Source organism: Leopardus geoffroyi, chromosome B4 (genome assembly GCF_018350155.1).
Source record: "Leopardus geoffroyi isolate Oge1 chromosome B4, O.geoffroyi_Oge1_pat1.0, whole genome shotgun sequence".
In the NCBI taxonomy this organism is placed as follows: Eukaryota; Metazoa; Chordata; class Mammalia; order Carnivora; family Felidae; genus Leopardus; species Leopardus geoffroyi.
The window spans coordinates 76,356,769-76,377,227 of NC_059341.1; the positions used below are offsets into that span (position 1 = coordinate 76,356,769).

General features: G+C 47.5%; 1 protein-coding gene across 3 annotated transcripts; it reads right to left on the reverse strand.

The window, feature by feature from the left end:
- Positions 1-1,410: 1,410 nt before the first annotated feature.
- ARF3 (ADP ribosylation factor 3) lies at positions 1,411-20,248 on the reverse strand. Of its 3 annotated transcripts, XM_045467172.1 has the most exons (6): positions 19,993-20,221; positions 18,748-18,790; positions 6,205-6,445; positions 5,284-5,394; positions 4,918-5,042; positions 1,411-4,362 (listed from the first exon to the last, which is right to left on the reverse strand). In XM_045467172.1, the coding sequence occupies exons 3-6, from the start codon at positions 6,350-6,352 to the stop codon at positions 4,201-4,203; spliced, it is 546 nt and encodes a 181-aa protein (XP_045323128.1). In that variant the 5' UTR covers positions 6,353-6,445; positions 18,748-18,790; positions 19,993-20,221; the 3' UTR covers positions 1,411-4,200. The 3 variants fall into 3 exon arrangements, with proteins under 3 accessions (XP_045323128.1, XP_045323129.1, XP_045323130.1); XM_045467173.1 differs by lacking the exon at positions 18,748-18,790 and having other exon boundaries at positions 19,993-20,248; XM_045467174.1 differs by lacking the exons at positions 18,748-18,790; positions 19,993-20,221 and adding an exon at positions 10,445-10,534.
- Between the last annotated feature and the right edge of the window lie 211 nt (positions 20,249-20,459).

The following is a 20,459-nucleotide window of genomic DNA, read 5'->3' on the forward strand; positions in this document are numbered from 1 at the left end:
AGCTCATGTTGGAAGCTCCGTTACCCAGATTATTCTGAGGTAGACCCTGGGCCCAAGTCTGCCAAGCCATGACTGAAGAGCTATTCAAGTTCTGGGCAGATAAGGTTCCTATCTGTCCTAAGAGCTGGATGCTAAACACTTACTTTCCAGGTTAAGTCTCTCCCTCTTCCCCCCAACCCCTCTTGAAAGAAGCTGGAAGGTTTAAGCAACTGACACAAGAGCGTTCCCCCGCACCTCCCTTCTGGAATCTTAAATAGAGTACTGAGGGACAAAACGGATCAGGTCGTCCTCTTCAGGGGTCAAAAGACACCCACTGGCCTGCCATCCAGCTAAAGTCCTCTCTATTATCACGATCTTATGAGGGGTTGTTCTAGAAGGAACATACTTATAAATGTACAAATAAAGCACTTGGGAAAGGTGCTCTTATCAGTAACATTGGTCACCAGGCAGAGCTTTTGAGGACCAGGGAGGTAACTGAATACAAATGATTTACTTCACACCGACACTCGGGGCTCTCAAACTTACTATATGCTTAAAACCTGTCCCTAAAAAAAAAAAATAAATAAATAATAAAATAAAAATAAAACCTGTCCCTTTCCCACAACACGTAAGAAAGTGGCAAGAGTGGGGATGGCCTGCCTAGCTCACCCAGATCTCACCCCCTAAAGAAAGGGGAGCACTATCTCTTTCTTTGCCTGGAGCCAGACAGTATTAGCAGGAGAGGAAGAGAGTAGTGACAGGAGTGGGTTGGGAGGGCGGAGGCTTGTCCTTTCGCTCAAGACATTTCTGGAATCTCTGGATGAGGTTTGGCATCCTGACAATGGGGAACCACATGCCTGAAGCAGTGGTGATACAGGGCCACAGTTGTAAAGAGGATCAAGTTCATTACACTATCCAGGCCTTTACCCTTCATGCTTACTCACTGCCAAAATCCAAAATTAGACGAGTGAGGGGACTCCAGTCTATGGATGAGGGGACCCTGTTCCAACTATAAGCACCTGATGCACAGGGCTCAGGAGATCTGAGAGTGGAGGCAGTCTGGGTCACTCCGAGTTCAGGGTCCTCTAGCCACTCAAGTCTCTAGTGTCTACCAGCAGGTGATAAATAAAGCAAAGTACAGGATTAAACCCTTTACAACTAAGGAGCAAAGTCACAAAGGCACACTCTGGTGCCCAATTCATTTATGCTCCTCTCTGGAGTATGATGGGAAGTAGTAAGCAGTGTAGAGATAAGCCTAAATTCCTCAATAATCTCACTCTCCCCCAGCCCCATCCCTGTCAAGTGTACCCTTTACCCCTTTGCTGAGAGAAGGAGCAGTCTACAGAGAGGGACCGAAGACAGAAGTACCCTCACCATTAAACTACTGTCCCATGGCTGCTGCACATCAAGGATGAAGGTCTGCTCCAAAGCTGCATAAAACAAGTTTAATTTCCAACCAGGGTCACAGTCATCGCGTATCCCACATTTTGAGCAAGGAGAGAGAAGGTGAGTTATTAAACATATACAGTCTACATTCCAGAGGAGGAAAAAAGAAGAGAAAAATCAGTTCAGAACTGCAGTTACCACCATAACACCACAAAACAAACTTTGGGGGGGAGGGGAATTCTCCAGGGGGAAAGAGGCTGTAACAAAGGAAAGCATAAAATTAAATCTCCCAGAGAAGAGTGTGGAAGGGAGCAAGCAAAAATGGAATGAAAAACCCAATCCAAAAAGAGCTTTTAGGTGAATGGGAATGTTGAAGAGACCACCCCTGCCAAGGGCCTGGCAGCCAGGGACACTACCAAGATCACTTACTGCCCCCTGCTGGATACATCCTTGAGCAGCACCAAGGCAACCTCCAAGGCTGCTTCCTAACGCTCAGGCCCGCTGGTCTCTGGAGCTCCCCAAAGCAAGGTAGGGGTGGGCCTAAAATGAGAAAAACCTATTTGGGACTGACATCTAACTAGGGAGAGTCAGACTGGGAGGCAGGAGAAGAGGCAAAATTCTCACCTACCGCAAAGATCAAGAGTGGGGAATCCTAAGTAGGAATGAAACAAGGAAAGGGGAGACGACAGCAGGCAACAGCAGTGAATGAGTTGAGAAGGGCAAGGAAAGAGCAGGAAGGGAGAGGAAACAGGAGCAGGAGCAAAAACATGAGGAAACTGAGGCAGAAGCAAAGAAAAGGGGTGGAGAGAAGCATCCATGGGGTTCATGGGAGTGAATATACATTAAAATGAAATAGAAGCTCCAGCACCCCTCTCCCCTCACCCCGCCACCAAACACACACACACACACACACACACACACACACACACACACACACGCCTAGAGATCAAGAGACCTGCACACACCACACCCACTGCATCTTGGGTAAATAGTACATCACTAAGGAACTGGCACTGAGGGAGACACCCCTGGAACCTCTCTTTCACAGTTCAACCTGGGTCAGGGTGGGGATACTGATCTGCCTGTTGTAGACAAAGGTGGCAGGAAGCCTGGCCCCATGGGGTGGGGCTTGGGACACTCCTTCTGGGAAGGGGTCCCTCAGCCATGCTTGTCAGGGGGCCTGGGCCCTGACCTTAGCAGAAAGATTATGGGTGGCTGTTCAGGAGCTCAGGGTGCAGCCAGCACACACAGGAGCCCACAGAAAAGCCACGGCTTCACAGAAACCGCAAAGTCAGGACCCAGGCCAGGACGTCAGGGACAAGCGCCCCCTGTACACAGAGAGACGCAGTAGCAGCAGCAGCTTCTGAACAACTACATAATTATGGTGGGAGGACTCTGAAGACCACTGTATCCCACCAGCACCAACAACTACTTCAGAGTTCTGTTTCCTCCACTCCAACCCTCAAATTGATTTATGGGAAGTGGGTGAAACGGGCAGGGAAAAACTGTTGGGATGGGAGTCAGGAGGGACAGCAGGATAGCCTGAGGGTCTAGAAACAGAATAGAAAATTTTCAGCCTTCAGAACATCCTGGACTAAAAAAAGAGTGAAGTGGAGAGAAGGGGAATTGAAACTGAGGTCTGCTATGTCACCCCCACTCCCTTGCTTCCCATTAAACCACCCAGCCAGCCCTGGTCAGGCCAGCAGGACTACTAAAGTGAGGAAACTTCTGACAAAGGATAGATGAACCACCCAATCCCCAAGATCAGAAGATAAGGAAGGGGGGGGGGCACATGGGAAGGCAGGAACAGGACTGATCCATGCCTCACCTCATAACAACACAAAAGTATGAAGATGAAAAACCTGAGGCCCACCCCCCCAGTGCCCTTGGTCCCAAACACACCCCCATGGTCTTGCTCTCCCTATCTTCCCCACAAGCTCCTGAGGAACAGATCTAAGGATGAGGAGGAGGACCAGTTGAACACTGGGCTGGTAAGAGTGAGTGGGCTCCTCTCTTCTCCCCACTAACAAGGCAGGGCAGAATGGTATCTCCTTGGGAACAGTCATCTAGAGATAAACACCAACCCCCTGCCCTAAGCAGGAGAGAGAGGTACACGGGAAGATGGTGGTGGAAAATCCACCATCCATCCTATCATCCAGAAAAACCCACCTGCAGAGAAGAGAGGAACCAGTGCAAATGGGACAGCCTTCCCTCTACCTTCTTCCCTTTATCTCATCAACATGGGAGAGGCAGATGATAGGCTAGAGCGGGCAGTGTCCTGGCTCCCAGCCTCGAGCTGCACTCCACCCCTCCACCCTTCCCCCGGCCCCTGCATATATATCTCTCTATACATGTATATACACGCGCACACATGCACGCACACACAGAGAGGCCCGTGCAATTTCCATGTAGAACGGGGAGAGGGTGGCAAAGGAAAGGAAGACGGGGAATAGGAGAAGGACCTGTGGGGAAAGGGAAGGGACTCAGATGCCAAGAGCACAGCAACCAGAGCCAAACGAAGCGAACGAAGAGAATACCCCACCCCACCTCCCAAACCCAAGGATGAGGGGGGCCACCCCATGAAACCATAACAACCTTGTTTTTGTTTTAAATCCGATAAATTGGAATGATTCATCATCAGGACAACAACTGGGGACTGGTCATGGACAGGGAAGAGGAGGGGAGGCAGGGGAGGCAAGGCTCTTGTTGGGCATGCGGACATGATACCCAGGGCCCTGGCCACACTGGCAACGGGAAGGAAGGGGCAGGACTGGGGTAGGGAGACAGTAGGTGTGTCAGGGGTGGGTGGGGTGGTCGAATAGGGCTGCCTGGCTCTCACTTCTTGTTTTTGAGCTGATTGGCCAGCCAGTCCAGGCCTTCGTACAGCCCGTCCCCGCTGGTGGCACAGGTGGCCTGAATGTACCAGTTGCGGTGACGCAGGGAATGCAGGCCCAACTTGTCTGTGATCTCGGCAGCGTTCATAGCATTAGGCAAATCCTGGAGCGCGAGGAAGACACACAAAAAGGAGCCTCAGGATCTTTCAAAGGCTTCTAGAGCACCCATCTACCAAAGAGATGTGTACCAGCACCCTCTCCTCCTCCTCCATTGTAGGAGCCAGAACAAGGTCCTAAGGAGCAGCTTTGGATTTAGTCATCCTAGAGCCATAGATTCAAGGCACTAAAGGTCATTCCACTGGGGAGCTGCAAACCAAATATGGGGTTGGTAGGGAAGTGGAGAGGTGATTCAGACTGGGCAAAGAATCATGTCTGTCTGACTGCAGGAGTGAGGGCAGTTCCACTAAAGTAGACATCAGGGAAGATGAAGGAGGGATTTGAGGTGATGTATCTACCACACCAAATCTCTGAGGACAGAAATGTTGCTAATTAAAGCTGGGTGGGGGACAAGAAGAGGAACATAAAGAAGCCAGCTAATCGTATTTCCCACACTTCCAAAATTGAGAACACAGGGCTTCCCCTACAATAAGCCCCAAGGCTCATGATTTCTACAGCCAGGTTGTCATCTCTCAAATCCAGGGGTGGGGAGAAGTCTCACCTGTTTATTTGCAAAGACAAGGAGCACTGCATCCCGGAGTTCATCCTCTGCCAGCATCCTCATCAGTTCCTCCCGGGCCTCATTTACTCGCTCCCGATCATTGCTGTCGACCACAAATATCAACCCTAGGGAGGCAGAGCATGGGCTGCACAAGACAGCAGATGAACTCCCCCTCCCCGCACACACACCACCAAAAGACAACACCCTCCACATGCCCTCCAAATATTTGCTCCCTTTCCTCCTTTGTTCCCACCCCTAGGAGTTGCAGCCGGGCAAGAACTGGCTGTCCATAACCAAAAATGAAGGTCATTCCTTCTGCTCATACCCAACCAACCCGTGCCAACCTGGGCAATTCATATTCCATACCTTGGGTGTTCTGGAAGTAGTGTCTCCAGAGAGGCCGAATCTTGTCCTGGCCACCCACATCCCAAACTGTGAAGCTGATATTCTTGTACTCCACTGTTTCCACATTGAACCCTTTGGAAAAAACAATGGCCACTTGGCCTCAAACACCAGGCCTGCGAACAATACCCAGGTGGGTTCATTTCTGTTTCCCCCAGCCTGGCTATGATCCTAGCAAAGGAAACTAAGGCTTCCTCAGTCCTGGTATTCCCTGACCTAGTAGCCTAAAGGCCAAAAAGAGAAAAAGAGGAAGAGAATGAGAAGGGCCAGTCAGGAGGTTCACAATCGCCTGGGTAACATGAGCTAACCTTCTCCACTCATTCTCTCAGTCTTTGCCTCTCCCTCCTGCAAAGAAATGACTCAGCCCCATTCCTGTACCTCAGCCACCAGAGTCTGCCACAGCTAAGAAGTAGGGCCTGGGAAACACGGTGAAGAAAAAGTGAGCTATAGTCCTGGAGCCCCAAATGCAGAACCAATGGACAATGATGATCTGGAGCCCCATCAATAAGGCAAATTCTCTCCCTCCCACAGGCAGGTCTTAACCAGGATCAGGGCCACTGAGGATCTAAACCGAACCAACTCCTGGCCCCTGGCAGGAACATCAAAGCCTTTCACCCGCTTTCCAAACAACACAAAGAATAAACCAGCTCAGTGCCTCAGGGCGACTGTTCAGTGCCAGGCTTCGGAAGTTCCCGCATCAGAGAGGACCAGGGTAGGTGGGCAAACAGCAGCCCCAGCACCTGCTAGTAAGCTAAATAACCATCCTTCCCTGAATCCCCCCAAGTTGCATGGACTTGCCTGGTGGCCAGGTGGGGGATCTAGGAACAGGCCCCCTGCCTGGCTCACCTGTTGGCATGAAAGCCTACATCTAAGCTGTACCCTTACCGATGGTGGGGATGGTAGTGACGATCTCCCCCAGTTTCAGCTTATACAGGATGGTGGTCTTTCCTGCGGCATCCAGGCCCACCATCAGGATACGCATCTCCTTCTTCCCAATCAGGCTCTTGAGAAGGTTTCCAAAGATATTACCCATGATCACAGCAACCACTTTCTGAGGACAGGCGGGCTCAAGTGGGGGCAGTGGCAGTCTGGTTTTGGCCTGGCCCCTGGTATGGAGAACTTGATCCTAGGCAAAGAAACATAAACTCATTACCACCATCTGCTAGTCAGGATTTCGTGCAAATGGGATTTGCCAAAGTCATGGCTGGAGTTCATGCCAAACTGAGAGCCTGAGAGGACTAGGAAGATCAAGTCCTACTCAGACACATCCTGAGTCTTTGGGAGCAGAGAGACAAAGCACTGAACACTCAGGACCCCTGCTTTGCTAGTAATATACCCATGTGACTTTGGATGAGTTATGTCACCCATCCGTATCTGCCCCTATAAATGGAGGGGGTTGAACTAGATGACTTCTAGAGTCCCTTGAGTTTTGACACTCTATACCATATAAGGTCTTATGAGACCATGAATGCCCCTCCCTCCCTCAGCCTTACCCTGAGACTCCCGGAAAGGCTGGGAGAGGAGGGAGTGGAATGAGGAGTGGCTCTTTGTGACTCCTGACAAGGTTTGGGCTTGCCAGGTTCCCAAGGTCTAGGCTCTCTGCTCAAATCAAGGGACTCTACTTCTTCCCTTTCTCTACTTCTATAATTCTACCTTCCTTCCACACATCAAAATCAATGAGGAAGAAATAAGAAAGTAACACTCCCTAAAAGAGGCTGATCCTTTCCACTTTGTGAAGTGCCAGCTGCTCAAGTTGTTCCCGTTCATACAACTGTACACCAAGCTGGGAGATGGGGTGGGGAGAGGCTCCCCCTCATTCCTCAGCCATTCCTAGGCTCCCCTCATTCCTAGGCTCACTGTGGCCCATCCAAGGACAGCTTTTCTACATTCTCACCTGCAATGAGGCAGTCACCTCATTCCCTGCCTCTTCCCCCCACCCCCTTCAGTCTATTCTCCACATAGCCAGACTGCTTTTAAAACCAAAATCAGGTCATGCTGCTTCTCGGTTCAACCCTCTCTTGGCTTCGTATCTCCTTTTCAGTAAAACCCAAAGCCATACCGTGGCTTACAAGGTCCTGCATGATCTGCATTCCCCTGCTTCTGTTGTTAGATCCTCTACTGCTCTCCCTTTGCCTCACTCCACTTCAATTCCCCAACACCTTCTTGTCTCAAAGCTTTTGTACCTGCTCTTCACTCTGCCCTGAGTTAACCTTCCCAGAGTACTCCCTCACTTCCTTCAGGCATCCATTTGAGTATCACCTTATCAAAGAGGCCTTCTACAACCACCGAAACATACACACATCACTCTCTACCCCATTTATCCCACTTCACTGTTCTTCATAGCATTTCTCAGCATCAGACACATCACACATTTGTTTCTTGCTGTTGTGTTTTTCTCATTCTACAATGTCGGCTCTTTATTTTGTTCACTGCTGTGTTCCCGGTACCTTGACTAGTGCCTGGCACATAGCAGTGGAACAAATGAACTACAATAGTAAGGTCTATAACTGGCCTTACTAGCAGCTCACTCAGATTGGAAGCTTATGCTTGGTACATACTAGGAACTTAACAAATACCTGCTAAAAAAGTGAAGACGACAGCAGTTAAGAACCACTATGGAGGTACAAAATGCCCATCCTCCCACCCTACTACCTATTGCCCCCAAAGACAAAATCAGAGTCACTCATTTTCTCTTCTTCCCTCCCTTCTCTATGGAACAGGACAGCCACAGAAATGCATCTTTGAAACAACAATGAAACAAGGGTTCTGAATCGCCCATGCCAGCCAGTTCTCTGTGCCTGCAGGAGACATGCGTCAGCAGGCAGCTTATTCAGCAATCACCATTTGCCAGCTGCTGGCATTCTCTATAGAGTCTGGGAACCAGAGGCACACACACACACACCCCAAACCCAGCAGGCGAAGGAACAGGTCAAGACAGAGTGCACCCAAACCCAAGAATGTGAAAGGTGGATGGGTAGGAATCCTATTTACAAGCTAAAGCATGGGGGGTTTAGTGGGAGTTTAGCTGTTTTCTCAAAAACTATTTCAGTTCTGTTTGTTTCCTACTCTCCTCAGTTTGCAGCAAATTCCAGACTAGCACAAAGGAGCCAGATCAACAGCCCCTGGAGACCAAAGTACTAGTTTGTCCAAAAAACAGAAACAATGAGTGCTTACGGAGTGTTTCATCTTCAAAGGCCTTCTCAGACATCCACTAATGAGCCAGGCGTGGTGCTCCTGGTAGGTTCCTCAGATGAGCCCTGCCCCTGACCCAAAGGGCTCACACCCCAGAGAGAGGACCTGGCTCAACCTTAGGGCTCAACTTCAGCCAAGTCGCCCACTAGCCATCGTCCCTGCCCATCCTGCCTCAACCCACCCAGGCAGACAGATCCCAGAGGATCCCTGAGGCAGGAGGGGACATCTGCCCAACTAGTAAGATTAGATTCCATCAACCCCAGCAATCTGTAGTAGTCAGATTTCCGGTCCTGCCACCATCACCTACAGAAATTTAAATCTTCCCCAAGTCTTCCTACTTTTATATCTTGTCTCCTGCTCAGGTGTCCTTTTCTCCAGCTCCAGATGATACTTTCCTTTAAGACTTTGGTAATAGGCTTCGGCCCAGATTCTGCATTAAATTTATGCCACACATTTATCTTGCTGTCCTTCAAGAATGAAATTATTGCTGAGTAAATGATTATCAACTGTGAGTACAGCAGTGACTGAAAAATACCCCTTGCCCCCAAACATGCAAACCTTGTACTTTGGTTTGCTTCTTTGCTAAGCTAGCATGCTAATGTCTTGGTTCAAAAGCTAATCCCAGTGTTACACTTATTTCTATTTCCTGGTATGTCCCTGAATCATCTGAACCACTCAAGTGGCACTTACTAACTTGTGGAGTTTTTTCCTCTTTATAAGTCTGTATATTTACCGTCTCTCTAGTTTCACCGTATTCTCCATGGGCAGGGACTATGCCTTTTATTTTGGATCCGTCCCACTCCCAGTGCCAATTCCACTATACGAGTTCAATCAAGCACATGGGCCAATTTAAGCCTCATCTGAGGTTGTTCTTATATCATTTCTTCTGCCCTAGCAGCACTTGGTATCTTTGTGTAATGCACGAATGGTTTCTTAGATATCCTGTCAATTCTTGGCCATTCTCCACACATACCTGACCCAAAGACTGGTTTGGAAACACCCCAAAAGGACTAGAAGACTAAAATTGGTGGAATTTTCTCTTGCCGCTTAATACACAATGTGGCAGATGGATAACTGATGAAATGCCCAAGGAGTTACCACATGTCCTCTGGGGGGAAGCCCAGGGCCTTGACATTAGTGGAAATTATGGCTCCTCTTTAATATAATCAAGAGCTTGACTCAGATGAGCATTCCAAAGTGGGTATTGGTTTTCTTGATCTGTCTCTATTACCAGACAGCTTGATGCCCCTACCATGAGGATGGTGGCAACTTTCAGCTTTGTGCCATGAACACAAATCTTGGTCTATACAGCTGATTCTCACTTTCACCATAACGCATTCCTAGAAAAAGCTCTGGGAGGCAGAATGGCAAAAAAGAAAAAAACAAAAAACAAAAAACAAACCATAAACCCTGGATTGTTTCCCTATGTCCTCTGCAGCCTATAGTTACTCTCTTTTACCACAGATGGCACTCCTGTGTTCACAGGGCAAAATGCCAGGGTTCCATGGGCTGTTAGAAACCAAGAATCAGCAGTTAAAACTAAAGGTGAGTGGCTTAGGATAAAAAATGGAATACAGTAATATCTCTAGTATTAAAAAGTATATCTCAACATTCTATTTTACAATCACAAACTTTGTTATCAGTGGTACAAACGACAAGAAGAGCTCTAAAAAAATGTGTTCCAGGACAATCTGTCTGGGACACTGCAGGAGTTCAATCAAGCACACTGCCTGATTTAAGCCTCACTTGAGGATGTCCTCACTGAGGGCTACTTACCGCCCCCAAGCCCATCCTTCCACCCCCCCAGGAGAGGCAGGCTGTTGCTGAAACTGCTCAGCCATCTTGGCTTGTGTGTGTTGCAGGAACATTCTTGCCTCACTCTCCAAGTGATACTGAGAGTCACAGCTAGGTCTGCCGCACACACTCCCCTCACCTGACTCCTGTGGCTGACTCAGGCTTACGTCGTAAGACACCTCCGAGGGGACTTCTGATCTGGCACCACCTCCTCCTCTTCAGGCTACATGATGGGTCCGAGGAAAGGAAAACCAAAGTCTGCTGCCAAGCAGGGTGCACTAAAAGCAGCTTTGCTCCCAGACGGTTTTCACATTGAGATATCACTAATAGAGATGCTATGTTTAGCAAAGCCAATGGAACAGACCAATAAAATTTAAGGAAACAAAAGCAGGGTCCGCCTGTATTTAGCTTCCTTAGCACAGCTGGCTTGTGACCTCTATAAGCTTTCCAAGTCTTTGTCTCAAGAGCACTATAATCACAAGCACACAAGAACTCCTAGATTAGTATCTCAATGACTTCTACTGGACTCAGAGATTTCCCAAAGCCAAGAAATAGCTTCAGATGTCAGCTTCCATCCATTCATTAAGCATTTATTGAGTATATGGAACCAGGGATACAGAGAGGAAGACAGCTTCTGCCTTCATGAAACTGTCATGGGAGAGGAAAACTAGCAAACCCAGGATTACAAAACAGCATGAGGGTAAGAATGAGATAAGCACATAGTATTATGGGGACAGAAAGCTGGAGCAGCTAATCAAAACAGGGGTAAAGGGCGATTCTCTGATTCTCAGGTCACACCTGAGCTGACTCCTAAAGGAAGAATAGGAAGTAATTAAACAATAAAGAGGGAGAGGGAAGAGCATGTCAAAGACATAAAGACTTGAGTTAGAGACAGCACTTTTTACTAGACAAAGCCAGGTGCATCTGAGAGGCAGATTATTTGGATATCACATAGTGGGTAGAAGAAAGTGATGACTCTGGAGGTAAGCAGGGGCTAGATCATGAAGGGCCTTAAAGGCCATATTGAATAACATGATCAAGTATATGCTTTAAAAAGACCATTCTGGGTGTGCCTGGCTCAGTCAGCAGAGGATGCAACTCTTGATCTCAGGGTCAGGAGTTCGAGCCCCATGTTAGATGTAAAGCTTACTTTCCAAAAAAAAAAAAAAAAAAAAGACCATTCTGGCAACAGTTTAGGGTATAAATTAAAAAGAGAAAAGACTTGGGACGTCTGGGTGGCTCAGTCAGTTAAGCATCCGACTTCAACTCAGCTCATGATCTCACAGTTTGTGAGTTCGAGCTCCGCGTCGGGCTCTGTGCTGACAGCTCAGAGCCTGAAGCTTGCTTTGGATTCTGTGTCTCCTCCTCTCTCTGCCCCTCCCATGCTCATGCTCTGTCTTTCAATAATAAATTTAAAAAATGTTAAAAAATAAAGAGAAAAGACTTGAGACAGAAAGACCATGTGGGAGGTACGGAAATACCGCTGACAAATCAAAAGTTCTGAACCAGAGGTGGCAATAAAAAGGAGAGGACAGATTTGAAACATCAAAATCGTAGAATCCACAGGATTTAATGACTGATTATTAAATGACTGGGTGATCTGGTGGGACTTCTTCAGACAAGAAATACAAGAGAAACAGATCTGAGATTGAAGGTGTTTTTAGAATAAAGTTTGATTTTGAGGTGCTAAGTTGATTTTCAGGAGAAAAGTTAGGCTGAGTATTTGAGAATCATCTGCAGAGATGGTAACTGAAGCCATAAGAGAAACTAAGATCCAGGATGACAGGAGTTATTGGCTATCTACCCAGTTATTCTTCCTCTTCTTTCTTCTAACAGAAGACCTAATTTGTTCAGATGTTGGGGTTGGGGATATAAAGATACCTTTCCCCAACTCTAGGGTAGGAAAAGTGATCAGCCTAAGGGATATAGGCATTTCATTTCCCCTGCCAGTGACTGAGTCACGAACGGTTATATGCTAATTCTAGCCAATAAGACATGGGGAATGTCTGCTGGGAACATCCAGGAAAGTTTTCCTCAATCTTTTTTTTTTTTTTTTTTTTTTAATTTTTTTTTTCAACGTTTATTTATTTTTGGGACAGAGAGAGACAGAGCATGAACGGGGGAGGGGCAGAGAGAGAGGGAGACACAGAATCGGAAACAGGCTCCAGGCTCTGAGCCATCAGCCCAGAGCCTGACGCGGGGCTCGAACTCACGGACCGCGAGATCGTGACCTGGCTGAAGTCGGACGCCTAACCGACTGCGCCACCCAGGCGCCCCAAGTTTTCCTCAATCTTAAAAAAAAAAAAAAAGACATATGCTTGGGGCACCTATGTGGCTCAGTCAGTTAAGCGTCCAATTCTCGATTTCAGCTCAAATCATGATCTCACAGTTTGTGAGTTCAAGCCCCTCATCAGGCTCTGCGCTGGTGGTTGGAGCCTGCCTGGGATTCTCTATCTCCCTCCCTGGCTTGTGTTTGTCTCTGTCTCCCTCCCTCCCTCCCTCTCTCTCTCTCTCTTCCCCCCTTCTTCCCTCCCTCAAAATAAATAAATAGACATTATTTAAAAAAAAAAAAAAAAAAAAAAAAACATATGGCAACATTCTCTTCTCCAGCCTTTAGGCTCCAGGCTCTGAGCTGTCAGCACAGAGCCCGACGCAGGGCTCGAACTCACGAACTGTGAGATCATGACCTCAGCCGAAGTTGGATGCTTAACTGACTGAGTCACCCAGGTGCCCCAATCTAGCCTATAGATGTTGACATAGAAGGATGAGATGCTGAGAACACGAAGGCACAGACATAAGAACTCTAGGCTGTCAGAGCAGAAAAATGAAGAAAATCTGCATTCTTAATGACCCTGCCAAGCTGGTAGATTAAAAAGAAAAGTGTTGTAACCCTACATTTCTTCGTGTGTGTATAGAGAGCAATACACATAACACAATTTACCATTTTGACCATTTTTAAGTGCACAGTTCAATGGCATTAAATACATTCACACTGTTGTGCACCACCATCTATCTTCAGAACATTTTCATATTCCCAAATTTAAGCTCTGTAACTTAAATAATAACCGCCACTTCCCATACCTCCAGCTCCTGGCAACCATCAATCTACGTCTGTCTATGGATTTCACTATTCTAGATGCTTCATACACATAGAATCATACACTTTTATTCCTTTGTGTCTGGTTTATTTCACCTAGACTTCAAGATACACGCTTTAATAAATTCACTTACTGTTTAAGCCACACGTGTGTGTTCTGTCTTTTGCAACTGATGCTACTCTAACTGTATATCTAGGGAGAGTGTGTACAGTGGGACAGGAAAAAAAGGCCACAGGCAAAAACCTGGGGCATGTCAACATTTAAAGCACTGGGCAAAAACAGAAGCCAGGAAAGAGAGTAAGAAGGTACCAGAGGGGCCCAAAGGAAGTCAAGACAGTAAAAAACATTTAAAAAAAAAAGGAAGGAGGGTCAAAGGCTTTAGAAATGTCAAATTAAGATAAGGCCTGAAAGATACCTATTGAACTTAGCTATTAGGCAATTGATGATATTGTTACAAATTAAAACATACCTAACTAAAATTAGGTTCCACTTAACAGTTGTTTAGGCTCAGGCCGGAATCATTATGCCAGTTTCCCTTCTAGTCTGAGAAGATGACTCCAATATAGGAGAACCTGAAAGAAGGCCACATTATCAAGTAAAGATCCTAAATTGCCCCTGTCTGATTAGAAAGACCCAAACACCTGGGAAGGGCCTGGCTTTTCCCATGCACAAACCTCAGCAAGTCAGAACAGAGAATCAGGTCTGTTTCAGAATACATGACTTAGCCACATAAAACAGTGACCAGATAAAAACCAGACTCATTTGTTTCTTTGGAACATTCTGTGGCACTGCCCTCTAACCAAAGCTATCAGCTTGCCCTATTCTTCGAATCTGACCAGCTTACAACTGTTCCATCGCCTGATACTCCATGGCTGCTCCAATGCCTACATCTATACAATGCCTCAGCTATTCAGAACACTATGCTTTCTTAATTATAGCATCACTGAAATTCCATGAGTAGTCAGCCTAAAGCCCTAATAAACCTTTGCCCCAATTTGGTCCCACTTCACAAGTCAAAACGGAGCTGTTGTGAATAGATGAAACAGGAAGCCATGGTTTGACAAGGCCCATCATTACAGAGCAGTCTAAGGATTCAGAAAACAGGGAACAACTAGCTTGGGGAGTAAGAGCCATCTGATCCTTTAGCACCGCAAATGCATGTCTACTCTAGGACTTACCACAGTATGTTTTATTTACATTTGCCTATTTTGCTTTCCAGAGCTGGAAATAATGTGCCTTTAATGCATAACAGGTCTGCCATACATCCCATCAGACTGGATGGCTAGGCAGAGATTAAGATGGCTAGAATTCAAGGGCCAGTCACCTCAGCTTGTAAGCACCATGTCTGTTACCATTTTCTATGTATGCCATGATGAGAAAAGATTGGGGAAATATTTTACCAAACCAGGAGCCCCTTGCTAACAGGGACCATGCCTTATTCATGTTTCATGTCCCCACCACCATGATTAATCTGTGGCTAGTGACTAATATGCTTGCTTTTGAGGAGTCTGGTTCTAACGATGGTGGTGAAACATTTCTGAGGTTGAGGAAGACTATTCTATAGGTGATCCCTGATCCTCTTCCTGTATCTGACAAACTCGAGAAGTAGTTGCTACATTTTCAGAACCCTAAGGTTCCTTGGGTGGGATTCACAGGCTTCTGGGTGGGGGTGGAGGGAACCACATGAGAGGCTCTAATTATGCTCCATGACTACACCACCACCAGAGCAGCTCCATTTAAAAAAAAAAATTCTTAATGTTTCTTATTTTTGAGAGAGAGAGAGAGAGAGAGAGAGAGAGAGAAAGAGAGAGAGCAAGCAGGGGAGGGGCAGAGAGAGAGGGAGACACAGAATCCGAAGCAGGCTCCAGGCTCTGAGCTGTCAGCACAGAGCCTGATGTGGGGCTCGAATTCAAGGATCATGAGATCATGACCTGAGCCGAAGTCGGAAGCCCAACCGACTGAGCCACCCAGGCGCCCCTAGAGCAGCTCCATTTTTATCCACTAAATGTATTAGACTTCAAGTAAGATTTTATACAAGGTAACGTTCTATTGCTTTTAACAAAAAAAGAGGAAAGGGTCAAAAACCATCGCAATGAAGGGGCACCTGAGTGGCTCAGTTGGTTAAGGGTCCAGCTTCAGCTCAGGTCATGATCTCACAGTTAATGAGTTCGGGCCCAATGTCGGGCTCTGTTCTGACAGTTTGGAGCCTGGAGCCTGGTTCAGATTCTGTCTCCCTCTCTCTCTCTCTCTCAAAAATAAATAAACATGAAAAAAAAGTTGAAAAAAAAAAAAAAAAAAACATCGCAACGGAGAGCAAACGTTCTCCTGCAGCCTAAATTAGGTTTCATTTCACATTTAAATTATTTAAGTTTAAACATCCATGCTTGGGGCACCTGGGTGGCTCAGTTGGTTAGGCATCTAACTTTGGCTCAGGTCATGATCTCATAATTCATGAGCTCAAGCCCCGCATCAGACTCTGTGCTGACAGCTTGGAGTCTGGAGCCTGCTTTGGACTTTGTGTCTCCCTCTTTCTCTGCCCCTCCCCCACTCATACTCTGTCTCTCTTGCTCTCTAAAAAATAAACATTAAAAAAATTTTTTAAACATCCATGCTTGACACTCACAAAGGAAGCGTCATACGAGGCTCTCATCAGTAACAGAAGAGCTAAAAGGTATGATGAGATATGCTACACCCCATCAGCTCACCTTTCTTCAGGAATATGGTGATAATGGTAGAGCCATGAAATCCTGAGCCATGTCCCTTCTGGTCCTTTGAGAAGTCCAATGCAAAGCTCTTACATGTTCACGGAATCCCTACCTCAGTCAGTTCCTACCTAGGCTATAATACAAACTTTCAAACATTTGTGGAACTCCTTCTAAATGTTCCCCATGTTTTTTCACTATCAAAAAGCTTTACTAGCACTCTACCTATAACTGCAACAGATGTTGAAAACGTATAGCAAATAGAATTACATAGATATCACAACTCTGGACCTCCACACAGTACATTCTGAAACGTACTCAGAAGTAGACATTTAAAGGAGACCCTGAAACGAATGGCCCAGGGGCGCCCGGGTGGCTCAGCAGGTTGAGTGTCTGACTTCCACTCAGGTCATGATCTCCTGGTTCGCAGGTTCAAGCCCCATGTTGGGCTCTGTGCTGACAGCTTGGAGCCTAGAGTCTGCTTCGAATTCTGTGTCTCCCTCTCTCTCTCTGTCTCTGTCCCTCTCCCGCTCACACTGTCTCTCAAAAATAAACATTAAAAAATTTTTTTAAAGAAAAAAGTGGCCCAGGAAATGGAGGATGCTGAAATACTGAGCCCTAAAATAAAGGGACCCTGAAATCTAAATCACTGACCTAGGTCAACGAGTGCTCTTTTATCAGAGTCGACCATTACTTCAATCATGCTTTTTTTTTTTAATGTTTATTTATTTTGAGAGAGAAGAGAACACTCAAGAGGGGGGGGGCGCAGAAAGAGAGGGAGAGAGAGAATCCCAAGCAGGCTCCATAATAACAGTGCAAAGCCTGATGTGAGGCTCGATCTCACGAACTTTGAGATCATGACCTGAGTCGGACTCTTAACTGACTGAGCCACCCAGGCACCCCATGCTGACTTTTCTAACATGAACACTATTCTTGAGCCTCCACATCCTCACCCTGCATCCAAGTTGATGGTTCAGGGCCCCTGCCTTGCTCCAGCTTCACCTCCCACTCGGGCAGCAGGAGCTGCCTGTGTAAGGCTGATGCTGAAAAAAGATTTTATTGCTCATAAGCCTACAACCAGCAAAGAAAGTCATGGTAACAATCATCCCTCTACACAGGCGGCAAGTTGTTCTTGTGTCAACCTTCTCTAAGGCAGCCCTGAGTGCTCATATTATTATTACTATTATGATGATGATTATTCGTAGCAACTAATATTTATTTGAAACTTACCATGCTTTGTATGAAACTGAGTGCTTTACACTCAGTTATCTCATTTAATTCTCATGCCTATATTATGAAGGTACTATCATTGTCATGCTCTTCACTGATGAGGAAAATGAGGAATAAGAAAGGACAAGTAATTTCACCGAAATTATATACAACTAGTAATTAGCAGAGGCAGGATTTGAACCCAATTTTGTCTAATTCCAAGGACCACACTCTCAATTACCACACCATTTTGCCTCTAAATTGACCTGCAACAAAAATGGTGAGGAGGAAAAAAAAAAATGGTGAGGAGAACCAAACACAGTGAGATGCTTTGAGTCTCCGGCTGCTTGGCAGCCATTTCTAAAGGTGTACAGAGAAGCAGATTCCACAATTTCCCTATTATTTACTCGGCTTTAACAAAACTGGTTTTAAAGAAGTTCCTCCTTTTAAGTAACAAATCCCACCCACTATCCTCTGAGTCCATTTCCTCTTGACTCAGTGGAAAAGAGAGTAGCAGAGATGAACACGCACAATATGACCCTCTGTGCACTTAAGACTTCACTTCCACTCTTTCCAGCCTGCTGTCCTCCCTCCTTTATACTTGCATTCAGTTTAATAATAGCAGCTACCATTCACTGGCACCACTTCTGTGCCAGGCACCACACCACAGATACTGGCTCCCTCCTCCATAATCTCCAGAATTCCAATTTTGACTTAACATTTAACGGAGACCCCTTTAGCCCACATAGAGAAGCAGGGGATCTGAGATTTCAGATAAATAATGACTTAGTGTTCTAGTAATATTTTTCTTTTTGGGTCTTAGTTTCCAGTATCCAGGCCTGTTTTGTGCCTCTTAGGAAGGTGGAGAGACTCAGACTTAATTACAATGGCTAAGGGCTTTTGTACCCTCACTCAGCTATCCCCAGGCACTCTCCCTGAGAGTCAAGTCATCTCTTTCTCTTTCCTTAAACTGTAATCAGAAAGCTTGTTGAGTTCTATGCATTCACATATACATCATACATCATATACATCATAAGTGTATCCCATATACATCATATACATATCATCCCATATACATCATATACATCATAAGTGTCTACTGTTTGCATGGGCATCGTGGGTGACACAACATGAGATCCAATCCCTGCAACTGAAATGTTTCTTCTCTTTGGAAAAACAAGACACACACAAAAATTTTGACGGTGCAAGGTAATAATTCTATGCTGGGAGGCAGGAGGCACGTAAATATGTGATACATGGGGGCCCTTCCCAGCTAAATCCAAGGTCATTGATTCGTTCTGTGAAAAAGTGACCTCTGTGGATCAGCTTCTTTCTTAAAATGAGCTTTTAGAGACACGTTATTCAAACTCAGGTCTAATGCGCAATAACCAATTCACTGCTCCCTTCCAGTCATACCAAGTGGAGACACTTACCCCAAGAAGCTCAAGACAAAATGGCAGCAAAGCTGGTCACCACCTGATTAAGGAACAAGGGGAGAAAAGTAGGCAGAGACTAGATTCTGTCCTGTTGCACTGACCCACGCAATCAGACTCCTGCAGCGGATCTCCTACCAATAAAACTTTCATGCCATAGACCAGGGGTGACCCAATCCAACAGCAGCAGAGACAGGTTTTGAGTTACGCTTCTCCCTCAACCGGATGACCTCACTATTTCTTCTCACTCCTGACCACATACCACACTCCTCCGGGCCTGGCCAGAATGACACCGGCAGTAATACAACCCAAAAAGAAGGGAACTCCCCCAAGAGAGGAGCTACCACTTTGCTATTCAAGTGGCTAGGTTTAACAGGGAACTCCACCTCCCCCTCCTTCCCTCAAACATTGGTGTAAGCAATGGCTCCATTTTCTGTTCCGGGAATCCTGGTACTTCCTAAAGAAAGAAAGCGGATTGGAAGACACAAACTCAGAGCCAGCGACAAGCTGCTCCCTCCTCCTGTGAGACCGCCCCCGCTTTGCCTGGGGGAGGAAGGCACCACCTCTCCTCTCCAAGCAAGATCAGATGCCCCCTCCCCCTTCTCCTGCCTCTTCTCCTCCCGCTCCCCACCTGCTGCCCTCTTCCCAACGTGTGGTTCCCAAGACCCAAAAGCGCAACCTTTAGCAGAATAGTGCCCCCGGGGTGCCCCAGTAGCTTGCCTTGTCACCTAATCCCTAAACCCCCTACGCACCCCTGCCCCATGATGGGAGTAGAGGGTGTCACCGCAGCAAGGCTCTGGTCTCCTAGTGCTAAGGTGGAGCGGGAGAGAAGATAGGAAAAAGAGGCATTCCCTAGCCCTTTTAACAGAAAAAGGATACAAAACAGTCATCACCGCCCCCGCACCACCTCTTTATGGACTGTTTTCCTCCACCTCAACCCCGACCCCTCGTAAGCCCACCTCCTGCAGGCGAGGAGAACCTAACTGCAGCCCGGGTCGCCCCCGCGTGCGAGGCAGAGGCACAAATTCGTGTGCGCCCCCCACCCCCACCCCAGCTCCGCGTCCTTCAAATGCGGGGGCAGGCGAGAGACTGGCCCGGCGCCCCCTCTCCGAGCTCTCCGGTGGGAAAGACCACACCGCTCCTAGCCCGGCAATGCCTGGGGCGGGGGGAGGGGGGTCTATCTCCTCAGCCCCCACCCCGAGCCTCTCCTCTACGGGGACCCGCCTTCCTTCCCCAGCCCCTCACCTGTTCCTGCTCCCAGCTCCGCCGCTGCGGCCGCCGCCTCCGCCCCCGCAGGTTCCGCTCGGCACTGGTTCCGCTCCCTCCGACTCCCCCAAGCCGATTTCGGCACCACTGCTCCCCTGGCCCCGCTCCCTGGCTCCCTCCTTCCTTTCCTCCACCTAGCACCGGAAGCCGCGACGGCGACGGGAGCTGTGCGGCGCACCCCCACCCCCAGACCGGGATACTTCACACCTCCCCGATCGCGCGAGAACTGCGCGGTAGCGTGCGGCAGTTCTCGCGAGATCCATCACCATGGCAGCGGCTGCAGCAGAGGCAACCGGGTGCTGGAGCTGAACCTGGGCGGGGGCCGATGTGGGGGCTGCAGGCTGAGGGTGGCGGAGGCGGGAGCCGGGAAGTGGGGATGAGGCAGTGGGGACTGAGGTGAGAATCCCAAGCTCCAGGGCCATTCCTGGAATTTAAGGACTGGAGCG

Coding starts and splice junctions, on each gene's coding strand:
- ARF3 (XM_045467173.1), bottom strand. CDS start 6,352: ATGGGTAATATCTTTGGAAACCTTCTCAAGAGCCTGATTGGGAAGAAG. Junction 5,395..6,204: donor CACTACCATCCCCACCATCG/GTAAGGGTACAG, acceptor TTTTTTCCAAAG/GGTTCAATGTGGAAACAGTG. Junction 4,363..4,917: donor TTGTCTTTGCAAATAAACAG/GTGAGACTTCTC, acceptor CTCGCGCTCCAG/GATTTGCCTAATGCTATGAA.